At 40.8% G+C, this 21,053-nt stretch overlaps 1 protein-coding gene across 1 annotated transcript; it reads left to right on the top strand.

The window, feature by feature from the left end:
- Positions 1–7,396: 7,396 nt before the first annotated feature.
- Positions 7,397–10,362, top strand: LOC102216458 (transmembrane protein 125-like). The gene has a single exon (XM_023335099.1). The coding sequence runs from the start codon at positions 8,596–8,598 to the stop codon at positions 9,301–9,303; it is 708 nt and encodes a 235-aa protein (XP_023190867.1). The 5' UTR covers positions 7,397–8,595; the 3' UTR covers positions 9,304–10,362.
- Positions 10,363–21,053: the final 10,691 nt, after the last annotated feature.

The raw sequence follows: 21,053 nt of genomic DNA on the forward strand, positions 1-21,053 counted from the left end.
AATACGAACTGGATGTGGATCTGCAAGTTTTCCTGGTAATGAAACATATCCAGTCAGCAAAAAAGGTTCATAACATGGATCGGGACTATAGCTAAGTTCAGCCTTTCCTAAGGTATGAGACTGGCTCTTTATTAACCCCACACCTTTAGGTTTGGTTTGTGTGTTCTGTTCTTTTCGTTTCAAGGCTAAACAATTAGCAATGAGATGACCTGTTTTGTGACAATAGAAACACTCCTTGTCATTCTTTTGAGGAGTTGATTTGGGTTGCTCAACAGCTGACTTTATAACCACACTTTTATTGAGCACGGACTGAAAGGTAGACTTATGTGTAAGCACATACTCATCAGCTAACACAGCAGCAGAAGACAGTGAGTTTACCTTTTGCTCATTCAAGTGAACAACAACACGTTCAGGTAGACAATTTTTGAACTCTTCCAATAGAACAAGTTCTCTCAGAGCATCAAAATTTGTCACCTTACTTGAAGCACACCAACGGTCAAAGAGACTTCCCTTTTCTCTGGCGAACTCTACATAGGTCTGAGAGGGGCTTTTCTTAAAAGACCTAAATTTTTGCCGGTAAGCCTCAGGAACAAGCTCATAAGCTTTCAAAATGGCAGCTTTAACCACATCATACTTTTGGGTGTCTGAAAGAGGAAGGGCGGCTACAACCTCTTGAGCTTTACCATAGATTTTGCACTGTAGAAGCAAAGACCAAACGTCAGGTGGCCACTGCAAAGCCTGTGCTATTCGCTCAAAAGCAGAGAAGTAAGAATCAATCTCTGTCTCTCGAAACTCAGGTACTAAAGAGATATACTTGGTAACATCAAAGGGTCTAATAGAAAAGGGCCCACTAGAACTACCAGTAGGGCTCTCACTGGTTGTTTGAACTGGAAATCTGGCCTTATACTCAAGCTCTAGCTGTCGAAGCTTTATAGCTTTTTCAGCCTCAATTTCCAACCGTTTAATTTCAAGCTGATATTGCCTGAGTTGTGCTTTCTCCTCAGCCTCAGCCTCAACTTGCAATCTGGCGAGACGAACCTTCAGGCGAGCATCAACTTTGGACCCAACAGATCCAGAGGAAGCCGAGAGGGGATCAAACCTAGGAAGTGTGACAGGAGTCTGAATCCCACCAACCACCTTCAGGTCCCCCTCTGGTGTTAGCTCCTGAGGCCTCTCTGCAAGGTTTGAGGGGCCAGCAGATTCCATCTCTGCAGCAGGCACAGCAACAGTTGGTAGAGCAGATGAGATTGGAATCTGTGAAGGCAAAGATAACACATTCAACTCAACCAGTTTATTCACAATTAGATCCCTTAGTTCCTTCTTCAGCAGGTGCTTGGAATAGGGAATGGAAAAATAACTTGCAATCTCAGCTAAATCAGCTTTACGACAAGATGCAAGTTCTTCAAAAGAAGGTTGTTCCAAGAACTGGTCAATATTAAACTGAGCCATTTCTGAACTAACACCGCAAACTTTACAGCAGCACCTCCAGGCAGCAAAGACAAACAAATTTCCCTAAACTGTAGCCACGGGATTGTATTAAATATATCCCGGACGAGCCCCCATTTAATGTTACGACCCGGCTCGGCCAGGGAAAAGGGAAGTAACATTAAAGAAACCTAGGTGGTAAGGTTTAACAGTTTAGAGGTTTTATTGTTTGGGTTTAACAAAAATAAAGGGGGTAAAATTAACAATAGTCAAAATGTAGAGACTAACAAAAAGGGTACTAAACAAAACCCCAAAACAATCAGTTGTAAATCAAAGAACTTAACCAAACAAAAATAGACTTTCAGAACAGGGTACACAAAACCAGCTACAAATCTCTAACAGAGAATCAAAAATCCCACACAGGGACAAAGTGAGTGACACAAGCTATCCAAGCTAACAAAGGTTGTCAGAGCTAACAAAGGTTATCAGAGCTATCAAAACAAGTTTACAGCAGTCAAACCCCTAACAAAGTGGCAAGCTGTCTAAACAAAGAAACAGCCGCGCCTTCTCCCAGGATGTCCTTGGTTCTTAAAGGGAGGCCTCAACAGTGATTGGTGGAGCCGGCAATTGATGACCCAATCACGGTAGGCCTCAGGATGTGACACAGGACAAGCAGGGCAGCACCCACTTCCAGGTGGAGTCAATCTGATTAGCCACTGAAAAACAACAAACACAGAAAAAGGCCACTGGCCGTAACAGAGCTCAAAATGGAAAGGCGGGAAAGAAAGCTCCGAGTAGAAAACAAAAAGAAATGGAAGACGGACAACGATAAAGAGGGATGAAAATAGCTTTTCAAATGGGTTGACAGACAGTAGGGAAGTTATTTCAGTCTATCAATAGGAGGCTTGTAAATATTCAGGTTAGCTTACTAGTTAACGTACCAACTAGCTTACTAGTAACTTAGCCTAACCTGGTAAGCTCACTAGCTTAACAGGTTAAGAGAAAGCTAGCAGTAAGTTTACTGCTTACTGGTAACAGGACGCTGCAGTAATGGAAACTGGCAGTAAGTTAAGCTAGCAGTAAGTTAGCAGGCATACAGGTAAACTTACAACCTGGTAAGCTAACTAGCTTAGCTTAACTGTTCTCGTGAGACTACAGCACACTGTTTTCTTGCAACTGTAGTTACAGATGCTGTAGTTACAGATGCTGTAGTTACAGATGTATTGTAATACACTTCAGAAAGTAGGCAGCTGCTCACCTGGTCAAACCTGTTTAGAACTGTTTTCACTTTACAAACAGATTCTCAGCATCTTTGAAACCAAATTTAAAATGGGAACTCCTTTGACAATTTTACATTAAAAACAAATGTCAAATTTAGTTTGTTTTCTTGATAACAATAGAAACTATTGTAATAGACTGAACCTCTACAGGCTGTTATGCAAAATGACTAAAAGTCAAATGCAAAGAAAAGGCTCTTTTTAACAATAGCTGTTCTTGGTGGTGAAATTTTGAGCAGAAATTTGATACCTGTAATTATTTTTAATCTGTTCTACGGTGAGAGCCGACCCTGAAGCCACCATATCCCCCAGAACCCATCATGCACCAGGGAAACAAGGCGCTTGGAAACATCACCTGGGAAGCTCCGGTGATTTTCCTTCAGCTATTTCTAGCAGTAATGAAGCAGATTTATCATCATAGAACTGAACATTTCAGCCAGCCAGCTGGGAACACCATATATAAAAAAAGGTCAGGGAAGTCCATTAGCTTCTGCACAAGTTTCAGCGCACAACAAAATCCTTCATCTTTCCTAATTTGCATCTGGGCTGTTGTGGTGAGAATCATCTCAATGCCACAGTGTGGGAGGAGGAGGGGGGAATCAGAAAATAAATCTTGTTTTTTTCCCCCCTGGTTCCCAATAATGTTATCTAGCTTCAAAAGCATGCAGCTGGAGAGACACCATTTTCCTCACGTAGAATCTGAGCATGTTGAAATGCACAGAAGCCCAGCTTGTTTCTGACGTGAACAGCCTGCAGGAAATGTCTGACCGGGTCCACCTTTGGTCTTTGAAGGAAATGTGCTGAGCAAGCACAAAGGTCTAGTGGGTTTTTTTTTTCTTCTTTGCAACATTCAATCAGCTGCCGGCGCAGGTCCTGACAGGTATTGTGGCTGAGTTACAGTAGCCACAGAGGGACTCGAAGCACTAACATAATTAGATTTAGAGACCGTTGAGACTGTTGTCTCTGAGAAATACGAGAACTACATATTTACATTTATTTCCACCTTTATTAAAACCACAATGTTGAATTTAGCGAGCTTAAATGTCCAGTTTATCCTTTCTGGTTTATGTCCTTTAACAGATTTGAATAATAAAATGTAAAAAAAAAAGCCAGACCACCCAACTCACACAGCCACCATTTTTATTTGCCTCCTCAGGGGGGTTGAACCAACATGGAGGAACATTCCTGTTGATTTTTCAGGTATAGAAGCTATTGAGTCCCTTTGTCTAACCCTAGCATGGTTTTCCTTATTTTATAGCCACTTGCCATTAAGATTCTTGAATTGCTCTCATGCCTTGTAAACATGTAGCCGGATCTTTATAAAAACTCATATCTCTGCCACATCGTTTTAAAAAAAATAATATCATACACCTGGGATTGATTTCAGAAGAGTTTTTATCCATATTAACTTTGCACAAATATGCCAGAGTGTTTTAAATATGTCAAACCCAAAGGAGGCAGTGCAGCACCAAGCTAAAAACCTGTCAGCCAATGAGAGTGCTTCAAAACAACCACCACTTCCTGTTAGGAATTGAACATGGCGCTAGTAGGTTCTTTTGTGTGGACAGATATAAAAGGTTGAGCTACTTGTACATAAAGTTAATAAAACACAAGACGATGTGGATGTAATGGCCCATTATTTGTCTCTGATCATAACGCGCGGGACCCCGAAATCTTTGTTTTCCCATGCATACATGAATACAAAGTTTTCTCAAACAAATGATTGGAGTTTTGATAAATAATCGTTTTTAGCATGTCTAAACAATTTTTGTGTGGATGAAAGGTCAAAATGCTTAAACATTGAATTGTTTTCCCAGATATCCGGCTACGTACTGACTAGACTTACACTGACTTCACCTAGTTTAGACTCCAGAGTAGTTTGCTTCAAGTCTGGTGCCATGAGTCCCACCAAAAAAAAGGAGGTTGACATCACAGGTCAGGGGTCAATTTCTAACTCAATTGCTGAGTTCAAGTATCTTGGTGTCTTGTTCTGGAATGATGGTTGGATGGAACAAAAGACAGACAGAAAGACACAGAGGTGACAGGCTTATTTCAGTCTGTAAATTAAGTTTGTTTGTGAAGCACATTTCAACAACAAGATAATTCAAAGTGCTTTACATCATGAAAACAAAAAGTTATTTTTTTAACTGCTGCTCTGACTGCTGAGAGGCTGACAGAAACCTGCTGCAAATAGCTAATGATTGGCTTTTATTTCACTTCTTAGTGATTTGGTGCTTTTCCTTTAGAGAAACTGAATGGTTTTTCTTTTAGAGGTGGATGGAGGTTTTGCTCATCAAAAATGCACTTTGTTGTAATCGAAAACATTTTGTCTTAGGGGTAAAATATTTCGGAACATCTTTTATTCTCATGATCACAGATCTGATCTCAGCTGTCTGATTTATTGTGTGTGAGTGATGTTAATCCAGCCAACAGTCTGGGTTATAGAACACACTAAAGTCTTGTGAAGGCTTTGGCCGTAACACTGTCAGCAGTTTGGGTTGAAAACTTACTTTTTGGTGCCGATTCTGGTAAACGTCTACAAAAAAAAAGGCTCCCTTGTTCTTGTTGCCTGGAGATCTCAATTTATGGAGGTCTTCAAGCAACTATTGTTGATTTACCTCAGAAAGTAAGCGAGAATTTTGGACCCCACAGCAGCTCATCAACCTGGGGATGGATTTAAACACCTCATCAAAACATGAGCAAGAAACGTTGCATTTTTCTGAAATATACCAATCTATGTGCTATGGGTTTAAATGTTCAATGGCATTCACTTTTTAAAGCAACTTACTGGAGTAAAATAACATTTAGATAATATTGTCATTTATTAGAATGTACCTTTGTTGCCTGCGGTGAAAAATTCAGGCATCTGCTGGGGCACCAGCATCAGAGACTCCTTTAGTGATGAAGAACCCCGACTGTCTTGCAGCAATAACCTTTTTGCTTCAAGGTGGAGAATTTTATCACCAAATGAATGTTATTTACCCTTTCATATTTAAAATGGTTGTTTTTTGTATTTTTATTCACTGTTCCTGTTGGATTAATGCAGAATTCTTGACGTAACGTAAGAGAAGCCTGAGCCAAAACACCAACAAATTTGAAGTGTGCAGCTCAGCTTAAAAGCTGTTTGATTTTTCAGATTCTGTGTCTTCATGTGGATTCTGCAATAGTCTAAAGCCAGAAACCTGCTTTCACAAAACTGTCTGCGGAGTAAGATGTGTTATTGTAACCCGTGCGGCTGTTTAAACTTAGCTTTTGCTGCCCCCTGGTGGTTGCTTACTGTCCACAAAAATCTAAAACGGGAGACAAGTGCTGAATGATTTTATTTTTGTTTTTTGTTGTTGTTTGTTTCTTTTGACAGCTCTCAATGTGACAGTTTCATAAATTATTTTAGACAAATTGTGGAGCCTGCGGGAAAATTAACAATAATTCTACATGTCATAGGAACACAAACAGATACTTGAATATGTGTGTGTATACATGTTATGAATAAATCACTAAAATATGACAAACATTTTGGCTAGCAGACATTTTTATGTCTGCTAGCTGGACAAGCAAAGTTATAAAGTTGTCTAACAAGAAGTACTTCTGAACCTCATGCAGTCTAATTCTGTCTATGTAAAGTAGGAAGGCGATGTGTATTTCATTCTTTCATGTGTTTTTCTGTTACAGTGTCACTTTGTTGCCAAAGTGGAAACAAAATAATGAAAATCTTTGAGAAGAATGCCTTATTTTTCTACGTGATTGTTGGGAAAATTTGCCCATGGCATTTGTTTTTTCTAATTTCAATCAGAAGATTCATAAAAAATGAATAATAAGACGGAGACGCAACAAGAAGAAAGCCGATCTCTGCCAGAAGCAAACTTCAGATTTCATTTTTCAGCAGTTCTTCAAGAGGAGTAATTGATTGAGCTCTGTTCGAGTTTAAAACCGCATTATTTGTCCATTAGTTATAGCTGGGTTTTTGGTGAACCACAATAACGGTAGACAGAACTTTTTTTTCCTTTTTTTTTTTTTTTTTTACTTGCAACTCATTTATTGCAATAAATCAAATAAGCAATTTAAACTGCTAGCTAGCTAACTGAAAGCCCAATAAAAAAATTTTCCCTTTCTTATTAGACAGACAAATTTGATTCTCTATAGAAAGCAGGAAGGTGCATCCTGCACCATAAGCAAAGTAACTAGTAACTATTTTTAGTCAGTTACATTTATTAATTACATTTACCTGGAAAATATGTAGTTTTGGGAGTAGCTTTACTACGCTGCACTTTTTACTTTGACTTGACTAATGTTATTATGTAGTAGTGCTACTTTTACTTCAGTTTAATTTTTGGGTACCACCTTTATTTCTATCAGTATTTAAGCTTTGTTCTCATCGAAGTCTGTGGAATAAAAATAAAGCAAACAGTAGAGAATATTTATCAAATTATTTCATTTGAACAAATCCTATTGGTGCAGACTTTAATGTTGTAAAGCAGATACAACTGGCGCTGTCTGTGAGTCCAGCTCAGTGTGTGAATGACGCTATGCTTAGGATCACAGACTCACCATTATCACTTCACACTGACATCACCCGGTTCTCCAGCGCGCTGCCCCGGGATCCCTCCGTGTCCCCCACCCACCGCCCACCGCCTGCCTCCTGTAGTGCAGTCATTGTGTTCGCTTGTCTGCATTGGGGCGAAATGGGACAATGTCACCAATCTCTGTGTCCAAACATGATCCAACAGGCCTGCTGTGACCTGTCTTTTTCCCACTGAACCAAACGGGATGGAAGTTGCTGCGTGATGACAAGAGAGGGGCGGGTGAGGGTCCGCCTGGCACTGGGGTAGAGAATGTAGAGAGGACACAGACCGTCGATCGGTGACAACGGTACAGTCAGGAAACTCAGAGGACGGCCACGGGGATTAGGTAAATTCTCTATCTCCAGACAGATTCACACTGTGTCGGTCTCTGGCTCTGCGCTGCTGGATCCTCTTCAGTCCTTTGCCTTCAGGTTGGATCAGGATTCTTTCACACTCAACATCTGGCTTCATGTTTTCAACCCGCTGCTGCATATAAGATGGCTGCTGGACCACTGGACGTTCTTCTTTTAGGAAAAGCTGTTTTTAACTTCAAATGAGCATCATCCTGTATAAGGAATAAACCAAAGCCTAGCAACTGGGGAATGTTCCGAACTATTGTTTGACCAAAGACGCAGAGGGATGGACGACACATGATTGTCAAAAAACTGTGAGTGAGTTGATTTGAAGCAACAGTTATTGTTTAAAATCGACTTTTTCGAGTTTTACATCATGTTATAACATTCCCTCATCGGAGAGACACGTGGAGTGTTGCTTGGATTCTTCCACGCATGTTTGAGAAATCTTTTAGTCTCCCATGGCAACCATTCAGCTGTGCAAAACTCTTGGTGGGACCTAACGCCGCCTTCAAGGACGACGCTGCTCCTTGGACGTACGGCTTCCACGCTTCAGAGCTTCCCCACTCAGCTCCTTCAGACTAGCTGGTAGCAATTAGCCAACACCTGATGGAACTGCACATGTACCGAGCTCACTGTATGAACTACTCCTCAGTAAAACACTCGTAAAAACGCTGTTAAAGTTGTGATGACTTCCTGAAGGCGGAGCTTCAGAATGTGAAGTAGTTTCTTAAAGAAATAGAGGCCCAATTTCAAGGTGTTACATTACAAAGTCAAATTTCTTTTAAGTCTTATTTGATATATGTAGCATTTTTATATGTATGTTACTGAATGTTACTGGATTGTGATATGAAATAGTACTATGTAACTAGAAAATACACAACATTACCCATTTTTTAAAACTTTTTTCATGAATATAGACCTCAATCTGGTTAAAGTGTTGCATTCTGAGCACTAATACAGCATCAGTCGTGGCGTGCCATGCCTGAGATGCAGACCCTTTACTACAGTATGCGCCGGCCCCCAAGCCTCTACCTGGACCCCTTGGTCGCGCAGCAGCGGCACATCCTGGAGGAAGAAGTGCAGTTCTGGTGGTTCCGAGACCCCAGACGGTCCTTGTTTTGCTACTGTGCCTCGGTGGCGCTCATCCTGGGACTGGGCCTTGGTGGAGTGGGGCTTCTCTCCACCACTAACAGCCTCTCTGTGGAGTGGCGTCTTGGAGTGGGAACCACGCTCTGCCTCCTGGCCCTCGCTGTTCTACTCAAGCAGCTCCTGAGCTCCGCCATCCAGGACATGAACTGCGTTCACAGTCGCCGTCAGATCGAGCGGCTGCGGAGCGGCGGGAGGGCCGACCCGGCGCTGATTCTGGCCGTGGGGCTGGCGGTGACGCTGTGCGGGACGGTCCTGCTCTGCGTGGCCACCGTGGGCGGCCGGAGCCACGACAGGAGGGAAATGTCGGTGTCTGGGGCGGTGCTTGTGGCCGCCGGCGCCGGCATGGGCCTGGCCGTCGCGGGCTACAGCGTGACGGTGCATCTCAAGAGGAGAAGGGATCAGAGGATGAGGAGGAGGCTGAGGGTCAGGAGGGCGAGGAGGCTGGGCGGTCAAGGAGTCCGAATGTTCAACGTTCCGCCTCGACAGGCAAGTCAAACCAGGAGAGACGTCTCTACCAGCAGGACAAGTCTGATCTGAACGGACCAAAGGTGGAGAAAAAAACCTGACCAGAACACAAGGACAAAACACTGCACTGAAAGAGAAACTAATCTAATAAAGGTTCAGTAGCTGCGTTTCCATTCGCCGTAAAGTAAAAGCAAATTGAAATCACAAAAACAGGTTTGCTTAATGGAAACGCGGCAATTTAGAAATACAGTAGATGTATTTTGCAAAACTTTTAGCGCATCATGCGAGTCACATGATTAACAGCCAGATGTCTCTACTGGTGGAAATGACAAAGAATACGACAGGAAGTGGTAGGTGAATGATGGTTTGTTTTTTTCTGCCACCACCAGAGCTCTCACAGCAATTACACAGTTCATAAAAGGTTGTGCGTAATTCTGTCATGTTTAGTCAGTAGCTTTTCTGTAAAATTGATGACTCCCAATTTTCCCCAAAACAACACATATGTAGCCGCTCCCAAGCATAAGGGGCTTGTAACTCCAACGCCTGAATAAGACGCTGACATCTCCTCTCATTGCTGATAGATGATTAGCGTTAGTGCCATGGCTGTGTGTTTACATCCGTCACTTCCACAATTTTTAATCACTTATAGTATCCAGGAACCAGGTTGTTTCACATGCAATTACAATTTCATTGCTTATTTCATGGAAACACTGCAGTTCTGAAATTGCGTTCCCCCCTCCTGACATCAGCAGAATATAGACAGATTTGCGCATATTTATAATGAAAACGCAGCTACTGAGAGACTTTACGCAGAATGGAGACATGCTGACAGTAATGGGCCAATGAATCAATAAAGACAAATCCATCTTTCTTTTTGGCTTCTTGATTCCCAGTTTTTAGAAAAGCGGGTATTTGATTGTACAACCTCTTCGAGAGGAAGGGGTCTTCATCCAGTCGATAATGACCCGGTGTTGGTCAGATTTCATCTAGACTCATAAATTTGACCTCTGAAGGTAAAACCCACACAACAGATTCAACACAGTGATAATATAACAACCAAAGAAGGAAACCTTTGTGTGAAGGTACACACTAAGGAGGTACATTGCAGTATTCCTTGTATTGTCATTCTAACCTCGGTTTTAAAAACAATCATAAAAGAAACATTTGTGATTGTGCAATATTTTAAAAGGCAGTGACATATTTGACCTATTTGGATAGTTTCACTCCTCATGCAGGTGTTTGAGGAATCCTCAGGCAAATTGATGGGGACCAAAACGTCATGTTCCCCTAACACTGTGCTGCTCTATTATCCATTTAATTGTGCCATTACTTTACAATGTAATGGCATCAACTGATGTTAAAGGCAAGAGATTTGGCAGTGTGGAAAGTACTGGGAGTGTGTTAGCGTAGTGCGGAAGATGGAAATGCATTCACAAAAACCTCAGAGAAACAATTGTTGCTGCCATCAATCTTAGAAGGGTTAAGAGGACAATTTCCACATAATTTCAAGTCAATTTATTTCTGCAGAGTGAAAGATTATTCAGAAATGGAAAGCATTTAGGACATTTGCCAACGAGGGAGTGGACTAAGACCTCAGTTCATATGTTAAATGTGGAAATAATTAAAAGGAAAATGCCAAAAAAAAAAAAAAAAGGTCAAAGGCAATGCTTCTTTGAAAAGGTTTTCTATAAAGAATTTGCCAGAATGACTTAGACTTGAATGAATGGGAGAAAAGGCAGACATATGGGAACAAAGCAGAGACCGCAGCGTGTCCACTTCTGTCTGGCAAAACCTAAGAACAAAATATTTTGGGAAGAAAAAAAAGAAAGAAAACTTTTCTTTCCAGCTGCGAAATAATACAGTAGAGCTTTGATGTTCTGGATTTAATCACAACACAATAACAATGCAGGATTCACTTTATGTTTTTGTACATTTCAGTTTAGATCCAAATAAGCAGAACATGTAAAAACAGATTATTTTTCACAATGTCCTAATATGTGAAACCCAGAGTCGTACTTTCTTTTCTTTTTTTCCCCACAGGTACTGTAAATAAAGTTGATGTAATTTAAGTCATTTAAAACATTACAATGGATGAATTTGTTCAGAGAAAATTTTATATATGTAATGTAAAAATATATATATATATGTGCAGTGACGTGCGGTGAGGTTCATAGCTGGTGAGGCACTGACTTAATCATATTCAGATGTACAAATATAGACCCCCTGCATGTTATTGTTTACGTAAGGAAATTTCGCGCATGTGGACAACGCTGGAGGGCAAAAAGACTATTTCCGTTCACTCAATCAAACTTGGACATGTAGATATTATTCATTTCGTGCTGTGCTCCACAGCGAAGGGAAAAACCATTAAAGTACAACTCAAAACCACGTCTTTTGTCGCTCTCGGTATCAGCGCAGCTACGCGCAGACTCGTTGCCATAGCAACTGACAACAACGCCACAATAAAAAACACTCAAATATTTCCCACGCAAAAAGCAGAACATTCAATCTGTTGCAGTAGTATTGTTTTAGTATTATTTTGCAATTATTAATTAATTGCTGTGGTAAGAGGAGAAAACTATAAATATATCGCTGCACTTGACCTTGTTGTATGGCTAGCTCCATGGCTAGCTCCATGGCTAGCTCGCTTACAGTATCTTACTCTGCAGTTGTGGAGTCACAATGTCTGGGATCATGAGCGCCCCCTGCCATGAGGCAAGAGAACTGCCTGCCTCACCTCGTTTCTGATCGCTCTTCAGCACATGAAACACGTTACGCACACAATTGGTGACAAAAAAAAAACACTGTACATTATATATATAAGCTAAATTATGGAAAATCAGCTCATACATTAAATGTTTTTTAGCCATTTTATTGGCGATGTACAGACAGGAGGAACATGCTCTCAGAATGGCAGCCAGTGCAGTTAGCGAGAAGTTGCGCAATCCCAGGTGAGGCTCAGCTCGCTGCTGCCTCACCAGCTTCGCTTCCGAGCATTTGAATGGGAAAATGCAGAAATTCAGCGATTTTGAAGAAAAAATAATCTGAACTTTTTTAAATTAAATGAAAAATAGGTATAGTACAAACCACAGGGTGAAAATAGCAATATAAATGATTTTATCATTATTATTTTTCCATGATTACAGGTGAGGCAGAGCCTCACCTGCCTCCCCTGACCGCACGTCACTGTATATGTGAACATTAAGGCTGTAGCAAATGTGATTTTCAAAACATAATCACCTCGAGACAAGATTTCAGTCATTCTGAAAACATATCTATATCTTTCACATGTGCATTAAAATGTTTTAAAGTGTTTATGCTGAATATGATGTTTTTTGTGTGGTCTTCAAGCTCTACATAAAACAGAACATATAATGTGAATAAAATCATTTTAACTGAAACACTGAGCATTTTTTTTAAAAAGTGCAATCAGAGGTCAGAGTGCGCACAAGAAATGCAACAACTGCAAGCTCATCGACTTTATTACTAGACCTCAAACACCTGAGCCTGTCATAAAAAAAAAAACAACGCTGCCCTTCCCAGTGAGGTGAAGTGTTTGAGGCTGGATTTCTGTAGTGTGCTGTAACGTCACTGAATTATTTTAAAGCTGCAGTAAAAATATGTTTTTCACATATTTGTTCAAACCGTCACCATGCCGTGACAGTATGTTATGAGCCAGATAATCTCTGAAAAGATCAAATTCCTTCAACTCCTCCATGTGCTATTGCAGAAGTAAACCACTCCTGGTACAAAACAGAAATTGAAAATCAGAGGAGGGTGTTGGTGATATCAATCATGGCTGCGTATGAGCTGCTAATTGTGCCAATGGCGGAGAAACAACTTAGCGTTCCAGTCAATCTTTTAATCCACTGTCATCAGTGGCCGTGCTAACTAGCCTTAGTATTCATGAAAGGCTTTGCTGATGGCAAGCGCGTACACCAGCATTACTGACAGCGGTAAGACCCTCTTCATGGCTCTGACTGTGTCTCACCGAAGAACTACAAGTAAACATTTTTGTGTCGTTTGAATGTGTCGATCAACTTAATCAGCTTTTTCAACCCTCCAACAGTTTGAAGAGACGATGTCATTTTGACCCCACAAGCTTTTTACTCTGTGCACGATCCAGCAAGTTTGCACTGACCCTGCATGCGCTTTTACAAGGTTGCTTTTGTGTGTGGTTTTGGGAACTGACGGTCTCACAACATCTGCCGCACTCATCCTGCACTAAGACCGCAGGAGGGTTAAATATTTGAATAACTGTTTGTTTGCTTTGTGATGGATGCATCTGTGTTTTCACTTGATAAATGGTAAAATGGTAAATGGACTGAACTTATATAGCGCTTTTCCAGTCATTTTGACCACTCAAAGCGCTTTACACTAGACATTCACCCAGTCGCACTCACAAACACACGCACATTTATACACCGATACGCAGATCGGTATGTAATTTGGGGTTAAGTGCCTTGCCCAGAGGCACATCGACATGTGGCAGGAGGAAGCTGGAATCAAACCTACAACCTTCTGATCGCAAGATGACTACTCTACCACAGTCGCCCCTGATAATTTTATTTTATTTTTAAATGATATATACTGCTTATGATCTGGGAAATAAAGATTTCTCTGATTGCTTGTATGACTGAATGGTGTATTTCTGGAGTTAGCACTGGGAGAAGGTGAGGGAGTTTGATTGTTTTCACACATTATCTGTCTCATACTAAACTGTGACAAGCAAGAAAAAAACATTTTTTTTTTAGAAAAGTTACATACAGCAGCTTTTATGAGGTGCTTGTTTCAAACTGGGTAAAGTTAAAATACATCAAGGACCAAATGAGAAATTCATGGGCTGCAAACTATCATCAAATGGGCAGAAACACAAATATGAAAAAATTCTTCGCGATGGTTCCTAAGAAAATATTAATCTGAGTTATGAACCAGCAGTTTTTCCGTAATTCTGTCTATAATCACCCAATGCTGAAGTGCAGATCATCGTCATCACTGTCTTCCAACTCCTCCACTTTGCCCTCCCTGCGTTCTCTCTCGGCCCTGTCTTTCTCACTGGTCGGGATGTAGTTGTCCTCGATGAAGCCGTCGTCGTCGTCCTCCACTCCCCTCCCAATGCCTCCCATCACTCCCATTTGGCCCGACACGTTTGGGTACGAGGTGTCCTCCGGGCCATACTGGCTGGCCCCGTCGGTCTCCTGGAGCAGGGAGTGCCTGTAGCTGGCCAGAAAGCGGTGGAAGAGCCGAAACTTCACGGCCAAAACAACAAAGAGCGAGAGTGAGAGGATGGTACCGAGTCCCGCTGCCAGATAGGACCACTGTATGGATGTGTGGCTCCCGTCTGAGGCTTCCGCCGCTGTGGAACAACAAGAAAACTGAACTGTATCAAAACTGATATTTAAATTGTATCACCATCCGTCCTCAAAAGCACGTTGTTCATTAACAGGAGGACATCGAGTGGTTTGTTACGCACTTGTCATAGTGGAATTAATGGATGGTCCATCTTCCAGAAGATGTCTCTGGGAACCTCTGAGATTCTGGACATCAGGAATAGTTGCAGAACGAGTGTTTGAGAAGAAAACCACACCGAGAAGCGTCCACGCAAAGATGCGGCTGCCCCACGGAGCCATTTTTATGTCCTGCCAAACCTAAAGGAAAAATAGCAATAAGATATTATTACAGGAAAGATCCAAACTGAAGTAAAGTCCGGCTGGAAATGGATTTAATTTGATTTTATAAACACCAATTTATGGTCACACAAATAATTATTCTATTGTAATTAGTGTAAAACTATCTTTTGGTGACTGTGTGGGCAGCATGTACTGATTGGAACAGTCATATAAAAAATTAGGGGTTATGAAAATTTTGACCGATATCAATACCTGATATTTGTCTTTATTGGATATATTGAATATTTTCACTATGCATTTGACACCTTGAAAAAAAACAGACACGACTGACTTTACCTCTTCAGTAAAACTACCCATAATCCTTTGCTGCATCACCATCTCATCTCCAACCCCCTCTGTTCCCACTCCAGACACAAACGGCAACAATATGGAAACAAACATCAGTTGTTCATATCAGCCTGATTTTATTTACCGATACAAATGTGTTATAAAAAAAAAAAGAACAATATCAGTTGATACCGATGTTAGAGCCGATATATCGTGCTATTGGGGAATGACCTGTGGGTTCTTTTGCAGGTCATTTGGTTTGGATTTCTTTCCTTCCATTAAAATAAACAACTTAATTTAAAAACTGCATTTTGTGACCCCTCATGCTTTATTTAACTCATATTGAATTAGTTTGATGTTCTGAAACATACAAAAAAAAAAGGAATCAGGAAGTGACAAACGTTTCCAATACTGCACAGTTACTCCAGAAACATTCTGACAAAACTCAAACCTTAGCAGTTTTGCTGCACTATACTTTATATTTCTACTTCAGTCGAAATACTTTGAAGTATCACTAAGTACTGAAGTCAGATGTCTGGATTGTAAACAAGCTTCATTGTTCTGATGTTATTTTCTATAGGCTACGTCTGTGGAAGACACAGTGAACAGATATTTTCACTTGAAATGCTTCACGCTGTTCTAGCATATTAACATATAACATATAAAGCACATTTCAAAGCTTTGGAAGTTTCCAAAGCTTTGTATTTATTACAATTATTATTATTTGTTTTTTATTTTAAAATATGCGTTTTCTCTGCATGAATCTATTATTTTCTAATGATCACCATATTTTATCCAAGTTTCATTTTATGGCTTACAATACCAGAATTTTATTCTTTTTTACTGTTTTTTTTTTTTTTTTTTACAGAAAGTTACTCATAACTTAAGTAGCTTTATTATACTCGTGTGTATTTTTTGGCTACATTCCACTTCTACTTAGATTGAAGTAATGCCGCTCACTCATACTTGAGTGCAATTTTTGGCAACTGTCTCTACCCTCCTCTCAGTGTGAAGTTTGGAGCCTATTCAAGAATTCTTGATTGAATAAACTACAATATACTTGTTCCTTTCTGTCTCAGTGTGCACCTTGACTTACCTGCTCAACAAGACAAAGTTGAAGGAAACGTCATCTATCTATCTAGCTTCTGGAGACATTTTGCTCCCACTCAAAGTCACATGATGTTTGGGAAGTTGCCTGACAGTTCTTCAGCAATTTTCATTGCTTATCGTCCTTAACTTCTCGCTTGTTGTATGTACAGCAGCAATTATAACAATGACAAAGAAGCTCAAAGACTGAAAAATCAGGTAAATAAAAAAGCTTACCTGTACAGACGATGTTTCAGAAAGAAGCAAATGCTACTTTATGTTTTAGTCTTCCTTCCTCTTCCCCACCTTTTGTTTTTTCTCAAAATAATAAAGTCAGTTGCTGGGCAAAGGTTACCATAATGCCACCCATCTTAAGGCAGACGTTAATCAGTAACTTCATTATGGTTTAGACTTCCTCCCTCTTCGCAGCTTACTTTGACAGACTGCGGTCAGACCAACTGTAATGTTCTCAGTCGGGATGTGAGGAAATGAACCAGCTGGTCGAAGTGGTCGGCAAAGTGTTCACATGGAAAGTGGAACAAGTGAAATTTGCTCGAAGTGTGCCGCATTTGCGCTCTCAGGCCACGTGGCGGCAGTGTCGCCACGTCAGATTCCTGTTTGTCCTTCCCGGGTTGGAAGGAGGTTCCTCTTGTCTAGCGGCTGTGAAAGTACCAAACTGCTGGTAGACACGGAAAACTCCCCGCTTTTCAGCTGAAGCGTCTCGGCTTCGAGTCAGAAACACTTCATTCTGATTGGTTGTTGCTTTTTATTCCAGGTTACAGAGCAACGTAGCATGTGGTGTGGTTGTGAACGGGACACCTGCAGCAGAATCTTTGGCAAATAAAAATCTAAAAAGCATGACTTGAAAATATTTCAAGGCAGTTGGCCTTTAACCCCAAACACACACACCCACACACACACACAAAGCCCCACACACCCCAGTTGTTGAAGCTCAGGGCTTTAACACACACCCCATCGTGTTAATCAATGTGATACAAGGCATCCTGGGATTACTAATCAACACTTGGGACTCGGCGATGGTGCCTCCAGGTCTCCAAACAAAATTACAAGGTTTAATTATTGATGCACTTAATTAGCATGTTTACAACGAGGATTTATTTCTACTGGGCCTTGTGGTCTGGGGGTTGCAGGTTCTTTTGTCTGTCTTTGTGCTCCTCCCCTTTTTGCAGGTGTTGCTGGTCCGTTGAATTTCTCCACCTTCACCTGTCGCCTTCAGCGTCCGCTCTGCCCTTGTGGTGTTCTGTTGCCAGGCCTCCCCTCCTTTCGCACATTTGAGTTTGTCTTTGTTTTTGCACTAAGACACTTCCGCACGCATGCAACGCATCCAAGCCTTTGCTTTCCACCACTGACGTTGACTTTCACAATCCATTGTAGTTTTTGTTAATAAATATTCCTTTTTCTGCACTTCAGCCACTGAATGGTCTCCCGATTGTGTCCTGACCTTGAGCCAGCCGTAACACGGCCTCTAAGAGTGCAGTCGTCTCTCCAAATGAGACGCTTTCAGCTCTTTTATCTCGCATGCAGCGACATTTTGGGCTCGGTGGGTTTTTCTCGATTCCAGTTGGATCCGTGCGACTTTTTTAATGCTTTCTTGTGAAAACGGCAAGATGGAAGGTTGGAAACTGAATATTTGCAAAGTAAAAAAATTAAAAAATTACAAGGCCCCGAGTTACAGTTAAGTTTGTTTAATTGGATTAAATTCTTCAATGATGTGTTGAATTTCTAAAAATATATATGTAATTGTAACATAATTTAAGCTCATTTTATAAGACTAGTTTAATTTCCTTTCTTTTAAGTAATATAAATTCTGTTAAAAATTCTATCGTTATTACATAGATCTCAGTAATCTCACCTAGAGAAGGATCAAAAACACTCATATTCATCCTCATTTGTTTTTCTATTGTAAAGTATGTTTGAAGGTTAATTAAAAACAGTAACTAGTTTTCGTAACATTAAACCTTTGAAGATATTTGCCTCAGTTACTGACATGCTATCGAACATTTAAACATCTCTTAGCTGAGATGTATAACATTTGTGAAACATCTGTTTGAATGACTCAGTAATAAGTTTTAAAGCAACTACTGGTTGTTCTGATTGGGTACCTTTGCACAGGTATTCATGCCCGTCAAACTTTTAGCCACAACCCTCAGAATGATTTACTGCGATTTTATGCGAAAGAGACCAACCCCGCGTGATTCTGAAGTGGAAGGAAAATTACATATGATTAGGAAATGTTGTCCTTCCCACCTAGAAAGCAAAACTTTTGTCCATCCTTCTTTTGTAGAAATAACGCAGCTTCCATCAGGTCAGACGGAGAACGACCGTTTCTTCTGTTTTGCGATCAGGCATCTTCTGAAGGTACCTGCTTGTTTGGAGTCGCCTTTGGGAAAATTTCAAGCTCCTGCGTCAGCTTCCTTCCACTTTCAAAGTTACAAACTGCTTCGTGTCGCCGCGTCACGTGGATGTCTGAGGTTGTACCTTGACAAAGTGCGGAAAAACTGATAGAAATACATAATTAAACCTGTTTGGGTTCTGTTCTCCTGTTTCTTTCCTCCAGCCTGTCGGTGATTTTCCTTCCATGCAAGAGACGACATTTAATTGCTCGGCACTAAGGACTTTAAGGAACGTTGATTTCAAAGGCTCCTCTTCCATCTGATGGGCAGGGAAGATGAACATTAAGAAACTAAATTATGGAGATAAGTTTTTTTTTAATTCAAAATGTCAACTATTCTAGGTTAAACTTAATGTTCTTCACATCCCTGCAGCTTTAGATTTGCAGTAATTGTCCTGTTTGTTGCTGTTGGGTAATGAGACATTAATCTCTTAAAAGACGAGAGGGGGGGGGGGACGCTTCTGACATGTTTCATCGGGGTCAGAGGCATATGATGGAAATGTAATGAGGTGTAAAGAAAAACAATATAACAGCTTTTTCTTGAACTACTGATATAATTTGCATATTTCCTCTGCCATACATTTCAATGAGATTTATCAGTGTCAGTTTAAGAGCAATGTAGAGCTGTGTGTCATCTGCATAGTTGTGGTAGCTAATATTATTTCCTGTTATAACCTGAGCTAGTGGGAGCATATAAATATTGAATAAAAGGGGTCCTAGGATTGAACCTTGGGGTACCCCACATGTGACCTTAGACCTCTTTGATGAAAAGTTTTCAAACAACATAATACTTTCCAACAACTTTCAGAACCGTTTAGAACCTCCTGGTTCTGATTGGTTGTTTTGGTGAATTTCTTTAGCCAGTAATAGCAGCTCAGGGAGGAGATTGATCTTTTCACATATTATCTGTTTCATAGCAAACTGTCATGACATGGTGACAGCTTTAATAAATGTGGAAAAAATTTTTTTATTTAAGTTATATTCTGCAGCTTGAACAAAATGCAACTACGTAGCAAGTCTGGATTGCCTCATGTATATTTTGCACGTTGCCTATGACTGTTGCTGGTGGGGAGAGACATTTCAGTAATCTAAAACTAATAATAAAAACATTTAAGCAACCTATTTGCATGCAGTTTGTGGACAGTTGCATGTAAAATTCATGAGCAGTATATATTGTGCTAATATCAGTATTGAACCAAAGAAAGCAAGGGAGTTGCAAGCCTTTAAAATTGTGACGCTTTTGATGGGTCAGATAGACTCACGAAATTGTAACAGCAGCTGCGAAGGGGGGGCCCAATTGAATTTTTCTTCATGGGGCCCAAGATTCCTGGCGGTGCCCCTGATCATAACAGAAGCTTTGAACATTAGAGACATTTTCTCATCACCATGGAAATTCCTTTTATCTGCTACTGTTTACCCGACAAGTTGCACAGAGAAAACAGTTTTACCCTCTGGACCGTTGAAAGCGACGCCCGTGAGTGCAGAGATAAACTGATGGGACGTCAATTTTTTGTTTTTCTCAGCGGACATAAAAACAAGACGACTGTGTCTTCATGTCACGATCATCGTCAGTCGCTGTCACCAAGCAGAGCTGCATTTATTATTCTCCTCTCTGAATCTGTCGCCTCGGAGCTTCTCGCACCATTTCTGTTCGCCCGCCAATTGATACGCTTTTGCAATTCTGCAGGTTTCTAGTGAAATGATGTTTGCAATGTGGGCTCTGAAAAGTGGCTCGGGCCTGATAAGTCATTGTTTTAACCGCAGGGGGATTTTCTCCCAAAGTGTCGTGCGGCCGGCTTGTGCGCGACGTCGGTGCCTGTTGGTTTTCAGGTATTTTCGCTTGTACAGTTATTTTTTTTCCCCTTTGGTACAGAACAAGTGGTTCTCGAGGGCAGACGTTTGACTGGTCCTCAAAAATATCCACCACCAACTTTAGATATTCCTCTTTTCTTAGATTTTTGGAGTTATACAGCAGGTTGCATGTTCGAATAAGAGATGCAGGTCATAAATTGTTGACGTTCTTCCAATCATGTTTTGTTTCTTGTGTTTGTTTTGTTTTTTTAACTATATACTATATAAGATGTTTCTGACTGTAGAGCTGCATAGTGATGAAGATCTGATTGAAATCTTGGAGTTCACATGTTCTTCTGTGCAGGCGTAGTTTTTCTCAGGTTTCCTCCTCATTTGTCATGCATATATTAGTTAGGTTATCCGTAGGAAGCTCTCCTGTTTGACGTCCCCCTGATGGACTGACAAGCTGGCAGTTGACATGAATAATTTAGGGCTTGTAGTGAGATATAAAGGGGGTTTTCGTCAGTCCTTGACTGAAGCTGATAAGCTGCATTAAACCATGTTGATGCATAAAT

Source organism: Xiphophorus maculatus, chromosome 6 (assembly GCF_002775205.1).
Source record: "Xiphophorus maculatus strain JP 163 A chromosome 6, X_maculatus-5.0-male, whole genome shotgun sequence".
In the NCBI taxonomy this organism is placed as follows: Eukaryota; Metazoa; Chordata; class Actinopteri; order Cyprinodontiformes; family Poeciliidae; genus Xiphophorus; species Xiphophorus maculatus.

Coding starts and splice junctions, on each gene's coding strand:
- LOC102216458 (XM_023335099.1), top strand. CDS start 8,596: ATGCCTGAGATGCAGACCCTTTACTACAGTATGCGCCGGCCCCCAAGC.